The sequence below is a fragment of the Cyprinus carpio genome, chromosome B25 (genome assembly GCF_018340385.1).
Source record: "Cyprinus carpio isolate SPL01 chromosome B25, ASM1834038v1, whole genome shotgun sequence".
Classification (NCBI taxonomy): Eukaryota; Metazoa; Chordata; class Actinopteri; order Cypriniformes; family Cyprinidae; genus Cyprinus; species Cyprinus carpio.
This window is the reverse complement of record NC_056621.1, coordinates 13,844,181-13,870,056: the sequence shown is the minus strand read 5'-3', so window position 1 is coordinate 13,870,056 and position 25,876 is coordinate 13,844,181. Positions and strand designations below refer to the sequence as shown.

The 25,876-nt window shown below is 34.4% G+C and overlaps 1 protein-coding gene across 3 annotated transcripts; it reads right to left on the bottom strand.

The window, feature by feature from the left end:
* Positions 1-334: 334 nt before the first annotated feature.
* LOC109064504 (ELKS/Rab6-interacting/CAST family member 1-like) lies at positions 335-25,698 on the bottom strand. Of its 3 annotated transcripts, XM_042752750.1 has the most exons (20): positions 25,517-25,698; positions 23,284-24,137; positions 19,049-19,426; positions 17,873-17,947; positions 16,377-16,532; positions 16,126-16,293; positions 15,878-16,045; positions 14,496-14,633; positions 14,166-14,306; positions 13,039-13,179; positions 12,592-12,785; positions 12,261-12,272; positions 11,084-11,171; positions 10,837-10,968; positions 9,167-9,327; positions 5,379-5,526; positions 5,008-5,109; positions 4,329-4,385; positions 2,801-2,965; positions 335-1,409 (listed from the first exon to the last, which is right to left on the bottom strand). In XM_042752750.1, exons 2-18 carry the CDS (start codon positions 23,968-23,970, stop codon positions 4,359-4,361), a joined length of 2,916 nt encoding a protein of 971 aa, XP_042608684.1. In that variant the 5' UTR covers positions 23,971-24,137; positions 25,517-25,698; the 3' UTR covers positions 335-1,409; positions 2,801-2,965; positions 4,329-4,358. The 3 variants fall into 3 exon arrangements, with proteins under 3 accessions (XP_042608684.1, XP_042608682.1, XP_042608685.1); XM_042752748.1 differs by lacking the exon at positions 4,329-4,385; XM_042752751.1 differs by lacking the exon at positions 12,261-12,272.
* Positions 25,699-25,876: the final 178 nt, after the last annotated feature.

Genomic DNA, 25,876 nt, shown 5'->3' with positions numbered 1-25,876 from the left:
GCCTAGCCTGGTGTTTTATTTGATTTCATTGGTCCAGAAGATGTGGTAGCCATTGACTGTGAAATTTGGCATTAGTCCAGAGCTTTTCCACTGTGAGATTTCATTGGTCCAGAGCTATTTTTGTAAATGTGGACAGCTAGATTTGAGGGGTTTTTTTTTGTTTTGTTTTGTTTTTTTAGGGCAAGATTTTTTTTCTCCCGAAAAAGTTTCTGAAATTTCATTGTTCCAGAATACCAAAATTCAATACTCAATTTATATTTGCATTTATATTTTCCCAAATGTCAGACTGTATATCCCCACACAAACAGTAAATGAAAACTTCAGAGAGTGAAAACACTGATAATACATATTTATATACATACACATTTATACAAATTCAGAACACCCATACCCGTGTCTTTTGTCTGATTTTATCATCTCGTTTTCATTTTCTTTTTTTTTTTCCTTTTTTTTTTGTGTGGACTATCCATTTTTTAATAGTTATTTTAATACACGAAGACAATAGGCCACAAATGCAACATAAAAAATTCCACTTTGAGAGAGAGAGATAGACACAATGATATCCACATTCATGAGAGCACATAAAACCAGCAATGCGCTCTCAGAAACTGGTTATCTGGACATGATATGAAGATATTTGGGAGCCTACAATGTCCTGTCTAAGAGCTGCTAGAAAACAACTAAAGTCTCATTAAGTGAGAACTGTAATTTCTTTTGCAAGCACCCCTCGGTGGACTCCTTCATGAGCAATACAAACTCTTTTTTTTTTATATTTTATGACTATATGTTATGTCTATTTGTTGTAGCAGCTGTTAATTTGAATTAAAGGATGTACAGAACCTGATTTTTTCCTCTGACGAAGCGTCAGGTGTGACAAATAGACATCACTATCTATAAACGTTTATGTCATGCTCTTGAAGGTGTCCTATAGGTTTTTGGTAAAGGGGAAGGGTCATCCAATGAAGTATAACCAGTGCAAGACGCTACCTAAATGCAGAATAGATCAAAGGTCTGGTAGTCTTAATGCTGAGTGCAGTTTAAGTAGCATAACACTTTTTTTTTAAATTGTTTAACAACAGTTTGGCATTCAGTTATGTTTATATAGCACCACCCATTGATCAGGTTAACAATCTAAATCTGCATTTACTCAACCATGATGACATATCAAGAGAACGAAATTAAAATTGCATTCACGACTCAACTAACACTGCATATTTTCAATGCTGCACCAGTATTAAGACTACAGACTGTTACAGGCTCTTAGAGGGCTCCGGTTTAGTTCAGGTGAGAAGTGAGGCCAGAGAGACAGTGGAGCTGGAGGGTTCGATCATGGCCAGTCTGGTTCTGGAGGTCCAAAGCAGGGTCCAGGGAACTGCAGCTCCACACTGACTCACCATCCCAGGCTCCCACTAAAACCCACAAAGATTTATGCATATGTGAATCAAATCATTTGCAGAAAGTGATTTAATACTTGTAATTAAACATTTGAACTTAAGTGTAAATATTGTTTCAAATAATGACAATGAAATAGAGTTTAGGGCTGTCAAGTGATTAAAAATTATAATAATTGGCATTAATTACATGTGTAATGAAGATTAATTAATCAGATTTATTACAAAATATCTGCCTGATATGTGTAATATCAAATAATATTTAAACAAAATCATAATATTAAATTAAGATTTGGATGAATTTCTTATTATGGTTTTTGTGTGATGGATGGATGGATGGATGGATGGATAGATAGATAGATAGATAGATAATTGTACTAAATTATCACTGGCATATCAGTTATATATAAAAACCCATTTCTGCCACATAAGAAAAAAATTATGTGTTGGTTAATCATTATTATGACATAAAAAGGAGAAATTATAAAACAAAAAGTCAACATTGAGATACTAAGTTATAATTATAAGATAGAATGTCGAAATTATTACATAAAAATCATAATTGCGATTATGAGATGTCAAAATTATGAGATAAATCACAATTATGATTTTTTTTTTTTGTTACAAAAATATGCCATGAATATAACTGTTTATCTCAAATTCAACTTGTCAGGTTCTGTTAAAAAAAAAAAAAAAATGTCATGATTTTGACTTAGCATCTCATAATTTTGACTTTTTATGTGATAATTAAGATTTACCAAAGCATGATTTTATTAATGGCTTCAATAGTTATAACTATTACATTAAAGTTTATGTTTATTTGCTTATGGTCACCTAGAAAACTATAAACAAATAAATCGAATAAATAAGTCGAAGTTTTTGTCTTAACTGTTTTTATGAGAAAAGTTTTGCGTCATAATTATGACCCTCCAACTCTTGCACTCTCTATTCTAGTTCTATTCTAACTACTTGTTGTTGTTGTTTTTTTAAAGTTTGTAACACAAGTATTTCCTATTCTTTTGACTTTTATTTTTAAAATAAAATTCTTACTACTTTCTATTCTATTCTTGTTACTTGTTTTCTTTTTATTTATTACAAAAAACCCTTGCTACATATACTGCATTAGGCTAACTGAGACTTTTTACAGCACTTACATATTATTGCTCTTTTGTTGGTTTTGATTGCTTATATTGTTCTCATTTGCAAGTTGCTTTGGATAAAAGCATCTGCTAAATGAATAAATGTAAATTAAATCATTATAGTTTTTATTTTTTTGTTTTATATGACAGAAATTAGTTTCAGATGTTAGAAGTCATAACATAAAAGTTCATGGTTTGCTTATGCACACCTAGAAAATTCTTTGAAAGTACTTTGAAAAGCTTTGACATGCACAGACATGTAAGTGTTACCTGTGAGAATGTGTGTGGTCAGTGGCGGTGGCTCCTGGGTAACTGGTGTGATGAGATGTGGGCTGAGTTGACTGTGTAAGTAAAGGGTTTTGGGGTGGTTGTACGGGATAATCAGGTGGCCAGTGTAGAGCTCCTGTGCACTGTAGCTTTCCGCCCAGATCTTATCTACAGAGCAGACACACCGTTACTACCACACGCAGAGGATTATGGGAAACAGACAGCCTGTTCTCATGCATTTGCAAACTTTAGCTTGCTGGGGTTGATATAATTTCTACCAGCACGATGCTTTTAAAAGACACAAGATGTATTGGCATGCAAACACATGCTTTTTAGACATGATGAGTGAGACAAGACAGTACCCAAAACAATGAAAAGTCGTTCAGTTTCATTATATTATTGTGACTGTTTTTGTTATAGGAGGACTCTTGTAAGGAATCATTCTGGTGGTGCAACAAGCATTGTCATCTTTATGTGATTTTACTTTATTTGTTAATATTTTTTCTCATTCTGGGTCATGCTTAGCTTCCAGTGAACACTGGTTTAGTTAAATACTGATAAACAGTAATAAGTCTTCCTTTTTAGTTGATGTTTTTGTAGACTGACAGCAAACTGCCGTGCAGTAATTTCCTCTAACTCGACCAACTCAAATGGATGTATTTAATAATAATAGCTGCATTTTGGGTTTGGAAGTCATTCTTTTTTAATTAATTAAAAAAAATAAAACACATGGTTGAAGATGGGTTGACATGCATGGGCTATTGGTCAGGAAATAAAATCAAAATGAGCATCCCTGGTTAATACTAGCATTTTTACTATCATAATTTAATTGTAATATACTAGTCCAAAGTTTGAAGTCAGAAAGATTTTTTAATGCATTTGCAAGAAGTCATCAATGCTGCATTTATCTGATAAAAAATTAAGTAAAATCAGTAATATTGTGAAATATTAATATAATTAAAAATAGGTGCTTTCTATTCGAATATATTTTAAAATGCAAAGCTGTTTTCAGTGTCACATGATCCTTCAGAATTCATTCTAAGATGTTGATTATTGGAAAATTTTATGATTTTGTAAACCTGCAAATGAAAAATTATTTATCAGCATGTTTAAAAATGACTTTGTTGCTGTAGAAAAGGATTTGAATCTGGTGAGAGCGAGTGTGGAGAGTGTGGGAAATACAGTCTTAATGCACCATCTGGATTATGCTTAACCACAAAAACATACAAAGAGCTAACAGGCTTCAAAAGGTGGAAAATCAAAACCAGGAGAAATAAGATTGTAGACTATATCATAGCAGTGCAGTTCTAAATGAGTTATATGTGTGTAGGTTTTATATGAAAACAAATGGCCTTTGAAATATGAAATGTTCTTTGTTCATAAAACATCCCACGGGAAAGCTTGTTTGCACTGCGGTGACATAGCCAATAATCTCAAACAGGCACAGCGAGACAGGCAGGGTTTGATGTCACATGGGGAGGAACAGGGCAGCTGAGATTGGCTTTTACATGTCCATCAAAGAAATGCTCACCCTTCTAAAACAAAATGGCTGCCAGTGAGGCTATGCCCAAATGCCCTCCTCATCATCCTATTGGTTAAGAGATGGCAGGGTTTTAGCCAAGTGCAGCATGGGAAAAAAGATCAGGTTAGTATGCGTATTTATCCAGGTAGAAGCGACCCGTAAGCACAGACGCAAGATCAGCTTTCAGCGCGTCATTGAGAAATGCTGTATTATGAGGTTTAATTAAAGGAAACTGATCCTGGATCTGCGCTTAGGGGCGATTTCTACAGTCATGAATAATAGAAATCCATAGGGTTGAGAAGTTATGATCAATATGAAGGCAGTAAAAGGAAATGATGGCGTCTGCGTTGGAGATGAGGGCAGCTTCATTTCAATTATGACGATGCGACTGCAATGGAAATAGACCACGGAGCATCCATTTCCAATTCAGTTCCTAGTATGAATATTTTATTAACAAGTAATGAAATGAAACTGACCACACCTCCAATTTGTCTTTCTTTGGCTTGCTGCTAAGATTAAGCTTTCATGTATAAGCAAAATACAGCAATGGTAGAATTATTTCATATTCAGCCATACTGAATTTTTTCACTAAATAAAAAAGCTGATGACCGTAACAATTATAAAGGAAGAGTTCACCCAAAAATGAACATGCTGTCATCATTTTTTGTTTGTAGGACCGGATTGTGACCTGATCGGGTGATTTTGGAGGTTTGTGGTTGGTCTGGTCAGGTGGGGTTTTCAAGTAGCCGTCGTCGTAATTATCCGCCATGAGCTTCATACGGTTCTGTGTCTAGGAAAAAAGAGGAGGCACAGATGTAAGGAAAGATTTGGGGGGTAGATACGGATGAATGGGGTTCGGGGGGTGGGGGTTTAGAAGAGATCAATTAAAAGCACATCAATAGACCTTGTTTGCATTCAGAAACCCACCAGCCAAAACAAAGATGTATTTTGTCTAGGCTTTTTAAGTTCTCCAGCAACTCAAAATTTAAAGCAAACAAACATCTTGACCTTGAGGACAGACAGATACACTCGGTCGGAGCCTTGTGACGCAGCCCGTACCTGCTGTTTGAGCTGCTGCACCAAACGGTCCTTCTCTCTCCGCAGCTGGGCCACTTCCTCTTGTGTCTTCTTTTTTTTGGATGAAGACAGCTCCAGCAAAGCTATGTTAGCATCTTTCTCACTTATGGCTGCCAGCAGAGCCTCCTGTCTGCGAGTTACAATTGTTGAAATCAAGTTATGTAACAAAATTATTTTTGTTAACTAAATTAAAAACATTTCTATATAATAATAATACTTATTATTATTATTAAAACTATTTAAAAAAAAAATAAAACAAATTTTAATGATCAAAACTATAATAACCTTGGTTTAAATGATTAGAAGTCAATGGCCAATGTCAAATAGAATTTATTATTAATTAATAAATTAATATGTAGTATTATTATTATTACAATTAAGAACAAAAATACAAAAAATAAATATTCAAAACTATATTAACCTTGGTTTAAATGATTAGAATTCAATGGTGAATGTCAAACAGCATTTATACTATCATTAATACTATAATCATTATGGTATACATATAATAATAATAATAATAACAATTGCAGACTATTAAGGCAAACTCCAATGCCAAACATCACTAATTAAAATTAAGAACAAAAAATGAAATTAAAGTGCATTTTTAAAACTATCCTGGTTAAATTGATTAGAAGTCAAAGCTTAATGTCAAACAGCACTTTATTATTATTACCATTATTATTATTAATTGCACACTATTAAAATAAATAAAAAAGAATTACATTTTCAAAACTATAATATCACTGGTTGAAATTATTAAGTCCAAGCCCAATGTCAAAAAGTATTTTAGTAGTAGTAATAGTAGTAATTGTACACAATTCAAATTCAAATTAAGAACAAAGAAGCAAAAATAAAACAACATTTTCAAAACCATAATAACTCTGGTGGAAATGATTAGTAGTCTAAGCTCTATGTCAAGCAGCACTTTACTGGAGTACTGTGGAAATCCTCTTCAAAGCAATTGACCTCATTGACGATGACCAGGAGTCTTACAACACTCGACAGAGCAGGTTAAAGGATGTTTGCTTTCACAAGTACAAAACATCTCAACAGAGTATGGATTTTGTCAAAATGATTGTGCATAATTGTCTCAGAAAGACTGAAATAGCTTGCTTATTCTCGTTTTTCTACAGATTCCCAGGAGCAGGGCTGAAGTGTGGAGACAGAAATAGCAAACAGAACGAGCCACGTGCAGAATGAATCATCCTCTGCATTTATTATCTGCACAAATACATGCCACGAAAAAATATACCAAGTTAAAGTTTTACAGCGTATTTTTATGTCATGTTTATCCCCGTTTACTCTCTAATAACTGATTTATATTATTATCACTACAGCTTGCCAAAGTGACCTCAGAATGAGCTCTCATGTGAACAATGGTTGTTTAATGATTTAAATATGTCATCTGGAAAAGCAAAAACATAGCAAATGTGTATCCTGCACAAACGGCAGTAGAAAATTAAATATATTTTAAATCTTTACTATCTGTTGTTTGTTGCTGTTCCTATGTTTGACGCATGACACTAAGGTACTAGACTGCATGTGTTCAGTTATAAATAATAAATAATGAAAATTATGAACTAACTTGCCAATAGGTCAAATTCCACTGTATTGGACCGCTGATTTTCAATATAGATGGTCTAACATCCAATGTATATACATTGTAGGGATGCACAATATTGGATTTTTGCTGATATCCGATATGCAGATATTTTTTTTACTCATTTTGGCCGATACCGATACCGATATTTTTCATTTTGTTTAGAAACCACACCAAGTCTCTCCTGTGCAGAAATTATAAGGAAAATATTTGTAATTTTGGTTAGTTTTTAACAAGAACTTATTTGTTAAAATTAAATAAACAATAATAAAGGTTTTTTGACAGTACACTGAAGCTTTGAAAATAACTATAAATAAACTATATATCAATTGCTGCATTTTTATTTTCCAGAAAGATGATCTAAAGCAAGAAAAGTTGTAAAAATTCTGAAAATCTTTTAGCGCTTATGATCTGTTTAAAAAATAAACATATTACACATTAATGAATAAATCAGTATATATACAATTATTTAATTTAGAAGTGTCATGTTTGTGATTTTTTTTTCATGTAAGCTATAGCTTCTGACCTTTAAAGGCAGAATATGTAAGTTTTTCGCTGCTAGAGGGCACCTATTCAAACCAAACAAACAAAAAAGAGTAGTTTGATTATGCCTTGACTGAGTGTGGAATCATGGGAGTTCATCCCCACAGTTGATGCATTCCGATGGGATTTGGGCAGAAACATGTTCATGGTTGAGCTAATGGTTTATTAATGTAGTAGAATGAAGGGTGAGGCTGACAGCCATCGAAGCGAATTGAGGCCACTGAACGATTGCGACATACGGCTCGAAAGCAGCGGAGCTTTTATTATGCCACAGTCAACCGCTTCCTCTCCTTCCGGTCGTGCGTATGTGGGGAAAAAAGCAGCACTGTTTTATCATACTAGATACGTTTGAAAGTTCTGTTATAATGCTACTCTGTGCTGTCATCACCTGTCTAATAAAACACAACATATTAAACACGTCTTTGGTGTTTCCATGTTTTCTACAAGACAAAACCGGAAATCGAGGGGTTATGACATCATTGGCAGGCGACACTATGGACACGGTGCATGTCACTAGTTAAAAGCGCTTATTTCTCTGGATTTAAACATTCTTCGTAACATTTGGGATAATGTAAGTACACAAGTCAGCAAAATATAGAACACTGTTCTAGTGGTTTTTAGATATTTTAATACAAAAATCTTAGATATTGTGCCTTTATATCAAAACATACACATTATTTGATGACATCAATTACTGCTTTAATTAATCAGAAACACAGTCTAAATGTTATTTGTGTAAGCCATTTTACTTTTAATTTAATTAGAAGTAGGCCGACAGCACCCCCTACAGATTAAAACTTCTTACAGACCGGGCATTAGAACCTGGGGGGGGCGTGACTGCTGCCACTGCACCTGCTATTACTGTTTATTCTATCATACACCGAACGCTTCTGTACATGCTTTCACAGATTAAATGCAGCGATCCAAAAGAGTGAATCATCACCATTCAGACAAAACTTTGCTTGAAGAATGAGCAACACTGCTGACATGATCTAATCACTAGCACACCCTAAGCACATGTAAGATAACGTATTCTTCTTATCGGCAAGACATATCGGCATAATTTTTCATAAATATCGATGCTGATATTTACATTTAAAGCCATTATCGGCCAATTCCGATATCAGTCCGATAATATCGTGCATCCCTAATACATTGCAAGTGAAAATATGCTGTAAATTTATTATGCATTATCGGCAGCTTTATTGATTATAATGGAAGAAACCTGCATACGGACAGTCAACGAGCTCACGCATGTGTCTATGTAAACTAGCAATGACAGCTTCATTCATTATAACAGGATGGAAGAGTTCTTGTAATATGTTGCCCGCTTTCTGTATATAATTTAAAATCTGAATAACACTACTGTTTTTCATGCTGCTATGAAGTTCAAGTTGGTGATTTAGTCACTGTCTTGATTTATTAATGTATAAAACAGTATAAAATAATTAAAAACAATTTGTTTTGAATGTGCAACCTACGTGTGGAATATTGCCTGCAGTCTGCCCCCAATTTATTTTTTTAATTTCACAAAACGTCTGCAAACTCACTTCATCCTTTCGGTCTCCATTGATTCACAGTTTTCGGTTTCTGATAACATGTAGCAAGAAAGTTAATAACGTACTTCATCTCCAGCACCTCCTCCAGGTGTCGCCTCCTCTCAGCCCTCAGTGTGGTCAGATGAGCTTCTTTCTCTGCCAGAGACTGCTGGGTGGACGACATCTTGGCCTTCATGGACTCGAGCTCCAGCTTCACTTTCTCCATCGCTCCCAGTAGCTCTTCCATCTTTTTAAGACATGAACAGAATGTAACTTATTCATTACTGTTTATTCTGTACTTCACAAAGTGACTAAATGTGTTGTCATATTTATCGCTGTTCTGGGAATTGTTGCGAGTGAAATCCAGTAATTTAAATAGGAATGTTGTGTGAGTGTAAAAGATTTCTCTAACTCCTATTTTGTATCATGTTCAAGGTGGTCACACAAATTTGCCACATTGGCCAACAAGCTGCTTGGACAGAAGGTGACTTTTGTGTAACCTTTGATTCATTGCTGCACTACAGTCTTAAAAATTAAGGTTTCAAAAGTGGGTTTTGGCAGAGATGCCATAGAAGAATAGTTTTGGGTTTGCCACAGAACCCTTCTTGAACAGTTCTTAAAGGAACCATTTTTTGTCTTAGTGTGAGGAACATTTTAGGTATCTAAAGAACCTTTTTCCACCTTTTGTGCAATCAAAAGACTAAATGGATGTTAAAGGTTCTGCATGGAACTATAGACTCCAATAAAGAACCTTTATTATTCAAAGTGTATCAACAATGGGCCTTTTTTGCGAAATGTTCACTAATGTGACTGACTGCACCTTAACTAACACATCATGAACTCAAAATTCCCTTGATCTTTTGATATATAAAAGGCCATTGTGTTATAAAAACATCCTGTAAGTTTCAGAACTCAAAACTTATGTTTTGATAAGTTAATCTTATAACAAACTCCTTAGTCTAAAAACAGCTTACACTGAAGCCAATCTGCCAAAACGAAGGTTGTGTAATGTGTCACTCTATGATGTAATAGTGTGGCTAAACTCCGCCTCTGCAGAAGAAGATCAACACCTGCTTGTACATTTAGCCCCACCCACCGATTCGCACATAGTAGGAAAATGACTTTGAAAATGATTTTTATTTTTAATCAAGTGCAGGACCACATCAGTTAGAACCCGGTCCTTTGTTTACTTAATTTTACTGCAGATTTGTTTACAAACAAGGCACAATACGCGTGGGATTTTCAGAAACATTGAAACTAAAAGACGATGCTGTGCCAGCTGTATTGGATCCGAGTGTGAGTAACTGTTTTTATTACGTGGTCACTATTGCTTTGTATGTTTTTACAGATCATTTGATATGTATTTATGCGTTTTAACTTAAATCAAAGCAGTATCCAACTATAAAGTACAGTATGTAGGTTGTCAAACATACACAACAGATACTCAATTCAAACAGAGCGTTCAGATGAAGGGGGTTAAAAACAGGACAGAAAATAGCTTATTACTTCTAAACTATGTTTTTTGGTGTAAAAATCTTAGAAAGACCTTTAAAAGGTCATTAAAAAATTTGAAGACCTTAGAGGACAGTACAAAATAAAAAAAGGCAGTTCATGACTCCTTTAAACACTGACTTTGCTTACTACATGTGCCATCATTCTAATCATTTTGATAAGAAATCAATTAGTTTTTGGAGACACATCGAATAGTTAAGGAGTCACTAGTTGATTCTGAAGTAGTATGTCTTGTAGTATTGACCTGTTTCTCCTGGTGGTTTCGTGCGGCCTCCTCCTGCGCCAGCACCATCTCTCTCTCGGCAGTGATTTGAACGCTCTCTCTGAGAGCCTCCTCCAGCTCCTCGATACGCTCTGCCTTCTGCCGCAGGGACTCCTGAGGTAGACAGGGCTCAGCTCATCATATGCACACCAGCACAGTTTGATAATGTTTAAATATACAGCGCTCTGTCAAAACAGAGGAGCTTATAACAAAGCTTAGTACGCCTCACCTGCTGTGGGCCATCGTTGACATTTCTGCCCTTCCCTGACGGCTCCTTGTGTTTGCCAGAGGACTTCTTACTCTGCTCTTTTATTTGCCTGAAACATAAACATGAAGCACTTGTGAGAGGAACTCTCTGGGGTTTAACAGTAAAATAAAGAGTTTAAGAGATTTGGGGTGGAGGGGACTATTTAATAGCTGGAAAAAGAGCTGGTTTTATTATTGGTTAATAAATATCACTAAGCCTGATCACATATATAATAACTTCCTTGTGCTAGTCATAAAGCTAAAACAGGGATTATACAGAGGAACAAAATACATTTCCTTGCTTTCTTTTCACTTGAAACCCCATGAAATAGACTGACAAAAGCAGTTTTCCGAGGGACATAACGAAGGGCTTGTTTTTGTGTTTATTTATTTTGTTAATAGGTAAAACGTCATCCATGAACTTTCAAGACAGTGTCAGGTGGGAGAGAGTTTGTAATTAGAAAAAATGGATGCACAATAATATTGGTTAAATATACTTTTAAATTGATCTGATGTCAGATAAATTATCAGATATGTAATTTTATTGTATTATATAATTATATACATTTCTAATATTAATATTCATTTAAATATTTTTTCATGCTCATTTTCCCTATTTTTATATTTAAACAACTTTTGCTATCATCTAAAACTAATTTAAAGTTAATCTTTAAGAAACGCTAATAATTTAGTACCACTGTTAAGTGTAATCTTGACCAAATCACAAAAAAAGAATTGCAATTTCTCATATTGTACATTATATTTTTGAGATGCCTAAATTCACTTGTAGCATTTAAAATGATTTATTTTAAATTTTAGTGTTTTACTTTTCATTTATTTTGAAAAAATAGTGTAAAATTTATCGTTTATAGGTCATATTGGCCAGAATTTTAATATTAGTGCAGACCCAGCAAAATGATCTTATTTCAAGATAACATTAATATTTTTGACCAGTTTTCCTGAAAGAGAAAGACTGTATATTTTAAATGCACGTCTTTCAAAAGTTATTTTTGTCTTTTTAACTTTCAGGTCTTTACAAAATTTAAGTATACACTAGTTTAAAACTACAAAACTTTGATTTCATGGGGTCTTAAACAGATTTTGCTCTAGTTCTTGAGAACTCTATTTATGTGTGTGGAAGTACACATGTATTTACTAACCTGGAAGTCACACTAGGTACACATTTCCAGGTGAAAAAGTGAAAAAGAGGGAGACAAAAAACAGAAGTTCAAAGGCCACTCAGCGTGAGAAAAAAACACGTGATCACTGCTTCAACGCAGAATTCAAAGAGGAGGGAAAGAAGCCCAGTCAAAACATCAACCTTGTCAAACGCAGACACTAAAAACGTTTTGACGGTGATGCTTAAACATGGCAGCAAAAAAGGGATAAAGACGTAACACGCATGTACTGCTTCACCAATGTGACAAATATCACATTTTTTTTTTAAAAAGAGGGGACACCAAATCAAGCCAATCAGGGAAACAGACTGACCTCTCCAGCTCACTGATTTTTCTGTCTTTGTCGTTCTTCTCATTCTCCATCTGACGCAGAATGTCTAATAGACGATCAACTTCAGCCTGGGCTTTGGCGGAGTCTTCTCGGTGTCTGGCCACATCAGCTTCAAGTGAAGAAATCCTTTCAGATATCTCTGCGTTGGCCTGTGAATTGGCTGCGACACTCTGGGCCTAATAGATCACCGTGATATAAATACACCCACAAACATACACAAACTCACATATATACAGCCATTCTTACACTCCCATTTGTAGTTTGTAATAGCTATGTCCCAGTTTGCATACTTATACTATGAATTGGTTTCCGATATTTTTTGACCAATGAATTTCTTCAGTCTTTGCATTTTTTTTTTGAAATCATGGTAGATTGCTGGTTGGAATTCTATAAGGTACCAATCTTTCGAATAAATACACTCTCGCTCACCTTCTTTAGTTGGTTCTCAAGTTTAATGCATTCCTCCCGGCTCTGTTCAAGGGCGATCTCTATGCTTTTCAGTTTGGAGTCTTTCTTCAGGCCAGATGAGGCCAGCGACGATGCATGTTCTTTGAGGTCCAGCAGAGAAGTCTGAAACCAAACTCAGCATTGAGGTCCCGGGTATAGAGCCATCAAACACTTAACATTAACTAATGGAACCTTATTCTAAAGTGTTATCAAAAATCCATAACTTAGCAGAGTTATTACTGTTAACTGTTAACTATCAAAAACATTTTTGTCAGTTGAAATATTGAAATATAAATATTAGATGAAAAACTTAAACTAAACGAGAATTGTTACCTTGGCAGCTAACAGAAATGTTTCATTTGAAGCACTAAAATTACTAATGGAAATAAATTTAACTAAAACAGAACTAAAATAAAAAATAAAATTAATAGTAATATTTAAAAGAAATTGACAAAAGCACATAACAAAACTACTAAAAATTAAACTAAAATATAAAAATCTAAAAAAGACAACATATTAAATAAATGTAATAAAAACTATAAATAAACTTAACACTCCAACATAAATGAACATGAAATGTGAAATTGTGATAAGACTATCTTGAAAATATCTGAATTTTAAATATTTTAAATATTAGCGATATGTAATATTTATATATATAATATTATAGGGAATATAATATTTTAGGATTTACTTGAGAGCAAAATTCCACAAGAACGTGTTTTCAGAGAATATATCTTGAATTGAGTTTATTTATCTCAAATGCATTGGCCAATAATATTTTCTTATTTTAAACATAAACCTGTTAGATTTATGCAAAAAAAACTATTTGCCAGTGGGGTATAAAAAATAAACCCAATATATTCTCTGTTAAGTTTTGATATAGTTATAGTAAATTTGTCTTTTTTTTATATATTTTTTTATTTTTTATATATATATATATATATATATATATATTTTTTAATATAAATTTTTAATGTTTTATGTAGTGTATTAGGCACAGTTCATAGCTGCATGTTGTTCTGCAGCTGAAAATGTTTTCATAATCTTGTTATGTGTTTTTAATGGTGTTTCCACTTATCTTTCAGGACTGTTTGGTGATCTCTAACCTCTCGGTCCGACAGGTCTCCCTGCAGCATGCTGACTTTCTCCTTTAACTCCCTCAGCTCTTTTTTACTGCTGTCCAGCTCCTCTGCCTTCTCTCGCTCCTCGCGGTCACGTTGCTCCTTCAGGCGCTCAATAATACGTTCCTGTTTACAAGGGGACACATTAACACGGTGCCAAAAAGAAAGCATATACAAGGAGCATGAAATGTTTATAACTAAGCGCAGATGTTTCGACTCCAGTCTACGACCATGCTGATGCCATCTGGAAGAGCACCAGTGATTTGTCCTGTAGTCCGGCGGTGTGTTCTAGCGTCCTCTAGAGGTGATCCTCACCTTCTCGGCCAGTGAGTCCTCCAGTGTAGTGAGGGCCGTGTCTGTATTAGACGTGTCTGTCTGTAGGGACTTCACCCTCTCTCTAAGGCTGCTCATCTGCTTCTCTTTATCCCTCAGCTGCTCCTGCAGGTTTTCAATCTGAGACACAGGAGTTGATGTAAGATTGATGTGAACTGGCATTTTTATAAACATCCAAACTTTTAATGTAGTGAATCTTCTTCAACATTTTCCAATAGTTTCTGCATTTTTGTTTCATTTTCGAAGGAAAAGCACAACTTACCCCAAAGCATCTGACACAATTTTCTCCACCATTTTGGAAAATAATTTATAATAATGATTCAAAATACTTCATAATAAAGATTAGTAATTAATTGCTCTTCTTTAGCCAACAACAAAAAAAAAACTTTTATACTTTGGCAATTCAAAAAATATTTTTAGACCTGGATCATCTTGACAACATTAATTTTGATCGTACTGTACTTTAATTTAAGGTCCAATTCTCACTTCTAACAAACCAGTAACTATGACTTTTGCCTCAATAAACTCCTAATTTGCTGCTTATTAATATTTAATATGATTATGCAGAATATGTGCTTTATAAGTACCAATAAACTTAGCTTTTCAGTATAAAAAACTGTTATTTTTGGAAGTGCTTATATGAAATTATTTGTTTCTGCTAAAATACCATTAATCAATTTATGATAAACCCTAATATTATGTTTTTACATTAAAAATAACTGTAGTAACATTGATATTTATGTATTATAATCTAATTTAAGTATTTTATAATATTTGTATTATTATTTATATTTTTTAATTTAATTTTAGTTTTATTATTTTTGTGTATTTTTAATTTTGTGTATGTATTGGCTTGTTAATGCATAAAGTTATATAGGATAAGTAATTTATTTATTTTTCTTTAAGTTTCATTATTATTATAATCATTACTAGCAGTAATAAAGTAGTAGTACCATTAATACTATTAGTAGTAGTAGTATTGTAAGTTATATTATTTTTATTGTATTTTTATCATTTTTATTTTACCTTATTTTTCTCTATTTTATTAGAGTTTGATTTATTATTTCTATTATAATTTTATTTGTATATTTATTAAATTTTTTGATCATTGTTCTGTTGTATCTGTTTCAGAAATGCATCTTTATCATTAGTTTAACAGTATTAATTACTCATTAGGTTATCGTAGATGCATTTTTTAAATCTATGTTTTAATGCATGACTATGCATTTTTAAGAATAGTGGAGTGGTGACTCATTTCTGACATGTGTATTAACAGAACATTATGTTCATTGTTTTTAACAGTTTCCTGTAACGAAAAGTACAATTTAAAACAAAGTACGTATTTGGTGAAATCCAGTCCTCACTTTCTTCTGAAGTACGTTGACTTTACGCTCCTTGACCTCCAGCATGTCCTTCAGATCATGGATTTCTCCGTTGAGTGTGCTCTTTTCTTCAGACATTTCCTGGATTTGCTTACTCTTTTTGTTTAACGTGGTTTCCTTCTCCTCCAGACGCAACCTCAGAGCATCCACCTGCAAAAAGAGTTGTATGCCATGCTCAGAGAATCTGCTGGTGGGATGGGTGAAGACCAATCACTGGCCTGATCTACTACCTCTGTCTGTAGAATAGCAGCACGTTGTTCTTTGGCAGTCAGAGACTCTTTAAGCACTTCAATATGCTGTTTGCTGTCAGAGAACTGGTTAGTCAGGGTCTCCAGCTTGGTCTGCAATCCAAGGAGCTGGGTGTCCTTCCTGGAAAGGTCTTGCTTAACTTGGTCCATCTACATAACAGAATTATTCAAGGTTTGTTATTCATATGTGAGACTAATCTGGAATTGTTGTTCGAAAGCGATCTGAGCTGTACCTTGTTCTTCATGAACTTAGTGTGGTTGCGGTAGACCTCCATCTGCTTGGCCTCTTCCTGCCGTTCCTCACAGCTAAGCATGCTACTGGAGCGGAGCATCATGACCTGGTCCTCCAGCTCTCTAAGGCCCCGCTCTAGAGAACTGATCTGGGAATCCTGAGAGATGCAAAATATGATGATGTCATGACATCATTGGTGTCTATTAAGTTAATCAATACCAATGTGCTGAATCTGAACATGCAACTTAATGCTACTTTTCTGTTGTGCCATTTTTGGCTACCATTTACCATTTTCAAAAATAAAAAAAAACAATTCCAGAGAAGTTGGGACATTTTGTAAAATGCAGTAAAATCAAGAATCTGTGATTTGTTAATTCTCTTTAACTTTTATTTTATTGACAAAAGTACAAAGAAAAGATTTGCAAAGTTTAACTGACCAACGTAAATGTGTTTTGTAAATATGAACAAATTTTGATTTTGAGGGGTTGTACTCACCTGGAAGCCATTGACTTCAATAATATGAAAAATTACTATGGAACTCAATGGCTACCAGCAAATATTTGATTACCAAAATTCATCAAAATATCTTCTTTCATGTTCAACAGAAGAAAGAAATTCCTACAGGTCTGGACATATTTTAGGGTGAGTAAACAATGACAGAATTCAAATTTTTGGGTGAACTAGCCCTTTAATATCTTCAACAGAAGAAATAAATAATAAGTCTCCAATAACATTACGGTGAGTAAATGATGATAGAACTTTTGTATGCTTAATTGTATTGAACTTGTATTGTGAACTTAAAGTGTACTTGAAATCTTAAAAGTATATTTTAAAAAAACTATGCTGGCAAATAATATAATATTAATGAAACAAAAGACCACTTAAGTGTCACTTTCATGACTATGTTCCTTAAAATTTATTATGTCATTTTTAAGTTTTAAAGTACATTTTAAATTATTTAAATTATGTTTTAATAAGATTTTACACTTATTTTGATACATACTAAAGTACTTCATTATGAGTACATATGTAATGTAACTGTAATGTAATTTGATTTTACATTTAAGGTTAATATATTTTTATTTTAGTTTAAATGTGCTTAATTTTCAACTTTGACATTGCAAAGGTGTAGTCTAATTACAAATATATTAAAATACACAATATACAAGTTTTAATAGAAACTACTATTTGTCAGTAAATTCGGCAGTACATTTTAACAATATTTCACTTCAACCATATTTGTAATTATGAAATTAAATATAAAGATGTACTTAATTCCTACCTAAGTGGGTAAAAAGTACTTTGAAGTTCAACTAATTGGATTAGTATATATTTAAAATAATACATTTAACTTAAATGCAATTAACATGAAATTAACTGTCCGTTTTTGCATGTATTTGTAAATGCTTTTAATCCACTAATAGACAAAGCATTAATGTGGTTGCTGTCATCATATGTAAACAGTTACATTAATTCAAATCAGAGCTAAAGTACTACCTTCATCTCAATTACAGTCTGAAGAGCTTTGGTTTTCGTAGTCTCTGGCGTCCCCTCGAGGCGGCGATGCAGCTCCTGGAATTAAAGACACATGGTTGGCACTTCCTTCACACCAGTGCCAGAAATAGAGCTCTCAGATATTTCATCATACCTTGAGGGAGAGCAGCACATTGCACGAGCTGTACTCTATTATAGGTACAAATAGAGTTTCTTGCTATCTAGTTCAATTAAGTATCCTACTTTTTGCACTTTGAGGAGAATAGCTATGGTCATTATGTGACTGAATGTGGCATAATGGAGCATGAAGAGAGAATAGTCTTTTTGCTTTAATTCACTGCAGTTAGTTGACTGTATAGAGCACTTACCTTATATGGCACATAACTTAAAAAAAAATGCCTTTCATATTTCTTTTTTTAACAAATGTTCAGTGAAAGGAGGTACTTAACCTTCAGAAAATGTTGGTTGTCATCCTCAGGAAGTTGTGCTAAATATTGAATGAGCTGTTGTATGTGCTATTCATTTTATATGAGGATTGTCATTTCAGTAAATGTTATTCAAACTGTCTATGTCAAAATACAAAAAAAATGTTATTTGTTCAAATGTATTTTATAGCAATAAATACTATATAAAAAAAAATAAAAAAAACTTATTTTCTAAAACAAAAAAATGAATAAAAATTCTACACTAGAGTGGGAATTGAATGAAATATGTGTGTGTGTGTGTATATATATATATATATATATATATATATATATATATATATATGAAAATATTTTAGAATTTTTCTGACAATAACTTGGGAAACAGTTGAAAGGTTGAGCCTGATGAATGCAGACAAATACAATTTGTGTATAATCTAAGATATAGAATATATGTTGTCTATAAATTAATCTTAATATTTAAATTTTAAGGAATATACATTATTTAAATGGGAAAAAACAGCTAAACATTAAGATTTTGGTATTGTTTTTTATTTATTTATTTATTTTTATATAATTGAGATATATTTGCCTATTTACATTTTAAAAAATATTACCCTATTTATGTATATTATTATCGTATTTATATTAATTCATATTTTACCATATTTGTATATTGTGTCATTTGTACCTGTTTTTAACGTATTAGATAATTTTCATATTTTTTCATTTAGATTTTGAACTAGCTATCACATACCTCTCTCAAAGCCACTAGCTCTTTATCACGCTGTTCTAGAAGGTTCTCCAGGTGGTGCGCGTGCATCTCGGCATCTGCGAGGCGACGTGTGCGCTCATGATCCTCTTCACTGGCTTTAGTGGAGGGTCCCTTGCTGTGCAACATCTCCAGGAGCTTTTTGACTGACTCATCGCGAGCAACTAGCGTCTGCCGCTGGGTATCCAGGCGAACCTCCATTTCCTCCAGGGTACGGCGGAGCAAGAACACCTCTCGAGCCTGCCGCTCCTGCTCCTCGCTGGGCTCGCAGGCCAGCGGCTCCTCGGGCGGCTGGAGTAGCTGGTTCAAGTCGCGCTGGATACGCAGCTCGGCCTGCAGCGCCTGCACGGTTGTCTGCAGGTGCTATGATGGATAGAGGAGAGTAATATGCAATATTTACTCACAATTCTTTCAAAAAATACCGAAAACAAGTAGTTCCTTATCCAGTGAGAATGTCTCTTGATAGATTTTTGGAACAGATATAAGGGAGGGTTAACAGTCAAGACGTCTCCCATGATTTATCAGCTGTTATCCTGTTATTTATAATGGCATCCCATAGAAAGCTTATCTTTATTCATCAGTGAATACAGTTCAATCTACAGCATCATCTTTCATAGAAGCAGTAATACGAGTAAGTACTGAGAAGAGTTATGATGTAAACATCTCATTTGTAACTACATGGGTGGTACTATGATAAATGCGTGACAGAGACTGACACGGAAGAGAAGAAATTGTTGAATAAAGTCATTATTTTTGTTTTCTTTGTGCACAAAAAGTATTCTTGTAGCATCATAACCTTACGGTTGAACCACTAAGTAGTTGAGCCACTAAATAGTCACATGGACTATTTTATCAATGTCCTTACTACCTTTCTGGACCTTGAACATGTCAGTTGCATTGCTGTCTATGCAGTCAGAAAGCTCTCGGATTTCATCAAAAATATCTTAATTTGTGTTCTGAAGATGAACGAAGTTCTTACTGGTTAGGAACGACATGAGGGTGAGTAATTAATGACACAATTTTCATTTTCGGGTGAACTATCCCTTTAAGGTTTTATGAACTAGATTGTGCGATTAATTGAAAAGATCTGACTCAAAATCACTAATTCTCTAATGAACTCTCATCAATTTGCCAAGGAGATCGAAAGTTGAATTTCAGTGAATAACTGCTTAAATGTCAATTTATTTCTCACATAAAGCAATCATGTGGCTTTAGAAGAAATATTTCCAAGATATATTTGGAATACTGGAATAATTTTAAATCTTAAAAGCCTCAATCCCAAATTAGCTACTGACCATCTAAAGAGCGACCAGTACAATTCTTCAAACTTTTCCTTTTGCGTTTAGGTTGCCAACAACAAAAGTGAATAAACAATTGCCTAATTTTCATTTTGTGCCTGTAAGAAGCTGCTTATGTACAATCCATCACACACACTTGTCCTCAACACCAGTTGTAAAGTTCGCAAGGAAACTGAAAATAAAAATGTGCTAAGGTATAAACTTTCATCCATTCAGATGTGACTACTGTGCTGCAAATTGATGGCAGCCAAAAGGCAATGGAACAACTGTAATTATACATTTTCTTAATCATACAGACACATACTGTACAAAATTGTGCCATAATTAATGGTAAGGTCTCATTAAGCCCAACAGGCACCAAACTACTTGCCAAGAATCACCAAATAACACATACAGATTCTGAGCTCTATGATGATTCGCGTGTTAATTTCAATCTCGAGCGAACAGTGTGAGGAGCGTGATGATGCTGATTATGCTTAGAGTGAATAACCAAGCCATCATTAGCTTAGTGTTGTACACCCCTTCGTCTGGAAATCTGTCACGACAGCCATGTTGCAGTGAATCACAGTTTGAAGCTAATCATTCAGATAAAGGGAGTGTTTTAAACGCAGCATAGATGGAGGACTATGCCACTGTCACTGCTATCAGTATCTCAACGTACATTTAAAAGAATCACTGAATATCAGGAAACAGACTTTCATCCTTAATTAGCTCATGTATTGCACATTGAACATATTGTGGCTTGCAGGAATTCAGGCAGTCAACTCAGCAGTGAGCCACACGCAGCAGGACCAGGATGTCCATTTCAGGATTGGCCATTAGCGTCACCTCACAGCGGAGGTAGACTTCTCCTTCTCATCTGAAGATGAGCTGGATATTTAATCACGCAATTCTCACTCCTATAAATCTATGAAAATGCATTGATGCAGTGAAAATGTGAAGATTATATTATCTTTGTCTATAAATAGTTAGCAGTACCCAACCTAAGATGTACCCAAGATGGTTTGCAGGTTTTAGCTGGTTTAAGCTGGCCTGGATGGTTAGTTCTTCTACCTGACACATGCAGCATTTCAGGATCGGAATTAAATATTATTATATTGATTACTGAATACTGTGCAGTATATACTGTATACTTCTTACTATTAAAAAATAGAATGTAAAACATTATCCATGACAAAAAACGAATGTCAAGTTGTCATCTCCATTTTTTTAATCTTCAATAATTATCAAAAAGGTGAAAAATATTTGTAATTTCACAGATATTACACTACCTAACACAGAATGCTCTGTATAATTCAAATTTTTACAAATGTAGGGTTTCTATGCCTACAAAAATATGCATACTATGGACAGTATGTGTATGGAATGCATATTTTTATTACAGCAGAAATAGTATGAGTAGTGTAGTAGTGTCTGTTCCAAACACAGCCCAGGTCAAGCTTCTACGAATGTGCTAAGTTGAATAAGTTGTGTCCCAAATGTTTTACTGTACATTTATACATTACATTCTCTGTCATCTATTGTACTTTATATAATTATTTCATTGACCATTTGAACATACAGAACTACCACATTTTGCTATAAGTTTGATTGCATAATTGCTGTTAATAGTGTTAATCGTCTGTTTGTTTACGTCTTTTATTGATTTTTCCCAACATTTCTGCAGTATGCACATAAACTGACAATCACTACTGATAAGCTACTACTAAATATTGTAGAAACTTAATTTTCTGTAAAATTGCTTTGCAGTGATTTGTATCGTAAAAAGCGCTATACAAATAAACTTGAATGGAATTTTTATGGAACATTCTGCTTTTTTACTGTACAAAAGTGTTAGAATGTTTTGATTCATGTGCAATGTTATTTAGCTATTTTGGTACATATATAACAAAGCTTGTGTCTGTGTGTATATAAGCTTTTATTTTTAGATTTTCGGTTTTCATTTTTTTTCATTTTTAAATTTAATTGTGCTTTTGTCATTTTTTGTCTTCTTTTTGCAGTTTTTTATTTTTGTATAGCTTTAACTAAGCTTTATTTCAGTTGTAGTAATTTTACTACTTCAACAATTTATTTTAGTTTCTTACCAAGGCAACATTTCTAATGTTCGGGGGGGGGGTTATTTGTTTCGTTTAAACAAAGTTTTCATTTAAGTGTAAATTTCTTATCTAATATGTATATTTGCATATACTAATGTGTATATTTTATTTCAACAATATTTTAATTATTTAATTAAATTAAATAATTAAAAAATATTTTAATTACTTAATTAAATTATTTTAAATAGTTTTAGTTGTAGTTAACAATAACTTTACTGAGGTTATGTTGTCGCTATCTTTAACATGTCCAGCTCCGCAACGTTTCACACTCTCATTGTATTCGCAATAGCATACTATCATATTAATCTTACCATTTCTGCCATATATATGGCATATGGCAAGAACAGTAGCATAGTTGTATGTTACAAATTCAGACATATAATTTACATATGATATGGAATAGTAAGAGTAATATAGAAGTATTTTACAAAATCGGAGCTTGTATTTTTAGCTGATGAAGTTCATCATTCATTTATTTGTATAGTCCCATTCACACCAAGATCTATAACCATAAAGACAACTAAAACGTTAATTATATTAACATCCACACCAAGGAATGGTAACCTTATTTTTATTATAAGCATTTTATAAGCATACCATTATAAAAAATGTATAGTTGCCCTCCTTGGTGTGAACAGGCCTTATACTTAGGAATACACTTTTATAGATATACAGTGCCTTTTAGTACTTATCTAAGATCCTTTAAGATTCCTTTAAGCACACGCTTTAATCCTAAATCCCACTGAAACCACAAAGCAGCTCTCCGATCAGCAATAAATGTCCACTTATACTTAAAAAACAAGCATATCCTGCCAGATGTACCCACCTGTGTCTCGTCTTGCACAGCGCGGTACTGCTCCTTCCACACTGTTATTTTGGATGCCTCGTCTTTGCGCAGCGCACGTTCCTTCTTCAGCTCTGGGCTCCAGAAGCTTTTGATGGAGCTCATGGAGGAGCTGAGCTTGCTCTCCTTCACCTCGATCTCCTTCCGAAGGAGCTCGTTCTCCCTCAGCACCTCCTTGAGCTGGGCTTGGAGCTCCATGATGGTGTTGTCCCTCGCCTGACGTAGCGAGTGAGGGACGGTTGATGCAGCGTGGATCTCCCCTCCAAAGCACATAGAGTCGGTGGACACTGCCGGCACCATGGCCATGTCCGGTGTGCTGCCCGTAACCGTTGCCCGGACCCCGTAAGGAATGCTTCCTCCGAAGCGTCCCGTCGCTACGCCACTTTTAGGGAGGTCAGAGGAGGTGCCGATTGCGACCTCGTTGTCGCTCATATACATCGGTCCCGACGTGGCATAGGCAGCATTGAGAGATTGAATGTTCTCCATGGACAACGTCTTGCCTCCAGAGCCACCCGGGCCTCCGCCGCTGCCCCCCATGCTGTTGGTGCGACGGTGACCCATACGGGGTGACCGAGGTAGCCGTGGCGAGCGTCCAGAGTTTCCCTGGTTATTTCTACCCCCACTGTGATTACTGTCCATTTTGCTCACAGAGCGTGAACTTCCGTACATATTGGCAGGCTTAAGAGTGCAAGCAAGGGAACCCACTGAAAATGTATTGTGAAGGAATGTGCTAATAAACAGGCCAGGTCAGCTTCATCTCAAGTAGTAGGAATGTGATCTGTTAAGCAAAGGCCGGTCTTCTGTCTCTTTCTGTCAAATGGAGCAACTATGGTGGCCTGTAAAATGAAATAAAAAACCAAAACCCTCAAAACACACAACATAATACTATAATCACATAAGAAATGACAAGACAAAAAGGCAAAAATGCACCAGCCTTTTAAATTTTGAGGTATTATTCAATTATTTTCAATGTATTATATCTAATGTTTGATATATTTCCATATTTATTTATTCTAGGGCTCTCTAGGGATGGGTTTAGAAGCTATAGAAAACCCAAAATGACCTGTAGCTGTCAGATATCTGTAGCTTATTCTCATATGTGAGTTTTTAAGTGTTTTTGATTAAAAGCACTAAATTCAGCTCTACAAAAGTGAATGTGAAAACTAGTAATTTGTCCAAATCTACCAGGATGGCAGACTGTAGTGAACTGTATATTCAAATATAGTGTTAGTGTTTATTGTGTTATGATATCTTGTGCATCATTTACAGCTACATTATGTAATGCTAATTTGATTTAGTAGGTATACTTACAAATCTAATTGTCCATATTGAGACTTGTCATGCTTAAAAATGCCCTTAAAATATACAATAAATAAATAAATAAATAAATTCCAGACAGCAAATAAAGTAAATATTTGACAAGGGTTTCATCAAACAGCAGAGATTAAAAAAGCTATATGTTCAGTCAGGAATGTTAAGCTTTTTTCCTCCATGCCACGTCTACTATTACTATTGTTCATAATATTATTACACATATCTCAAAAGAAATCTGGATCGTGTTATAGACCGCTACTCTCATATAGCCTACAAAAATAGCTCACAAACTAGATAATGCAATAAAGCTTCTCCCATTTACACACCGAATGAGTGAATCGAAGGAAAGGTGGGATTTATTGCAGGCTCACACTCCAAGGTTATCAAACATCTAATGTCATCGGCAAAGCTAACATTATTTTGGGACACTCAGCTGATGATTTATATTCTAAAACAGCAAATATTAATAATGCTGTTGTATTTAGAGAAGGCTGTTCACAGCGCTGACAAACCAACCAGAAGCGTCGGCGTTTCCCACACACCTCGTCAATAAAACCTGCAAATGCGAAAAATCAGAGACTACAGTTCTTATATCAGTACAGTTTAGATTACGGATATACTAAACCTATGATGTTCCGTAAAATTCAGCCCTGCAATGGCTCATCCACAATCCTGAGCATCCTCCCTCAATGTCCTTCTTCTCCACCATTGCATGGCTTAACACATTTGCCTCCTCTTTTGTTAGTAATAGCTGTCCGGCAAATGCGACTGTAAATAAGAGGGGCTATTTGAATATCAATATATGTAGATATTGAATAAACGTATCATATAGGAGCATCACTATTTTAGCCTATTATAAACCACAATAGGGATTTTTTGTTTTTTCCAAAAATCTTTTTACCTTTTATGGCTGGTCTGTTTCATCCGATATGTTACGACCGTCTGTCCAATAGATGTCTGACAGAGAGGAAGCGACCTATTTTTCTTTGTATTGCTTTATGATTTTATTATTTGCAGACACACACCAGCATCTTCCCAGAGCTGGAGGACTTCAGTGACGTAACGCCTACGCTGCGCGCTTACAACACTCGCCTCTGAAATGCCAACGCCATGCTACGAAGGTCATTTTATTTATTTTTTATTATTTTATTAAAAAATAAATCGTAAAAATATTTTATCTCACAAAAATGACGTTAAATGGCGATAATCTTTATGTAGGATACATTTTCAGACCTTACATTATTTAAATATTTTATAACAA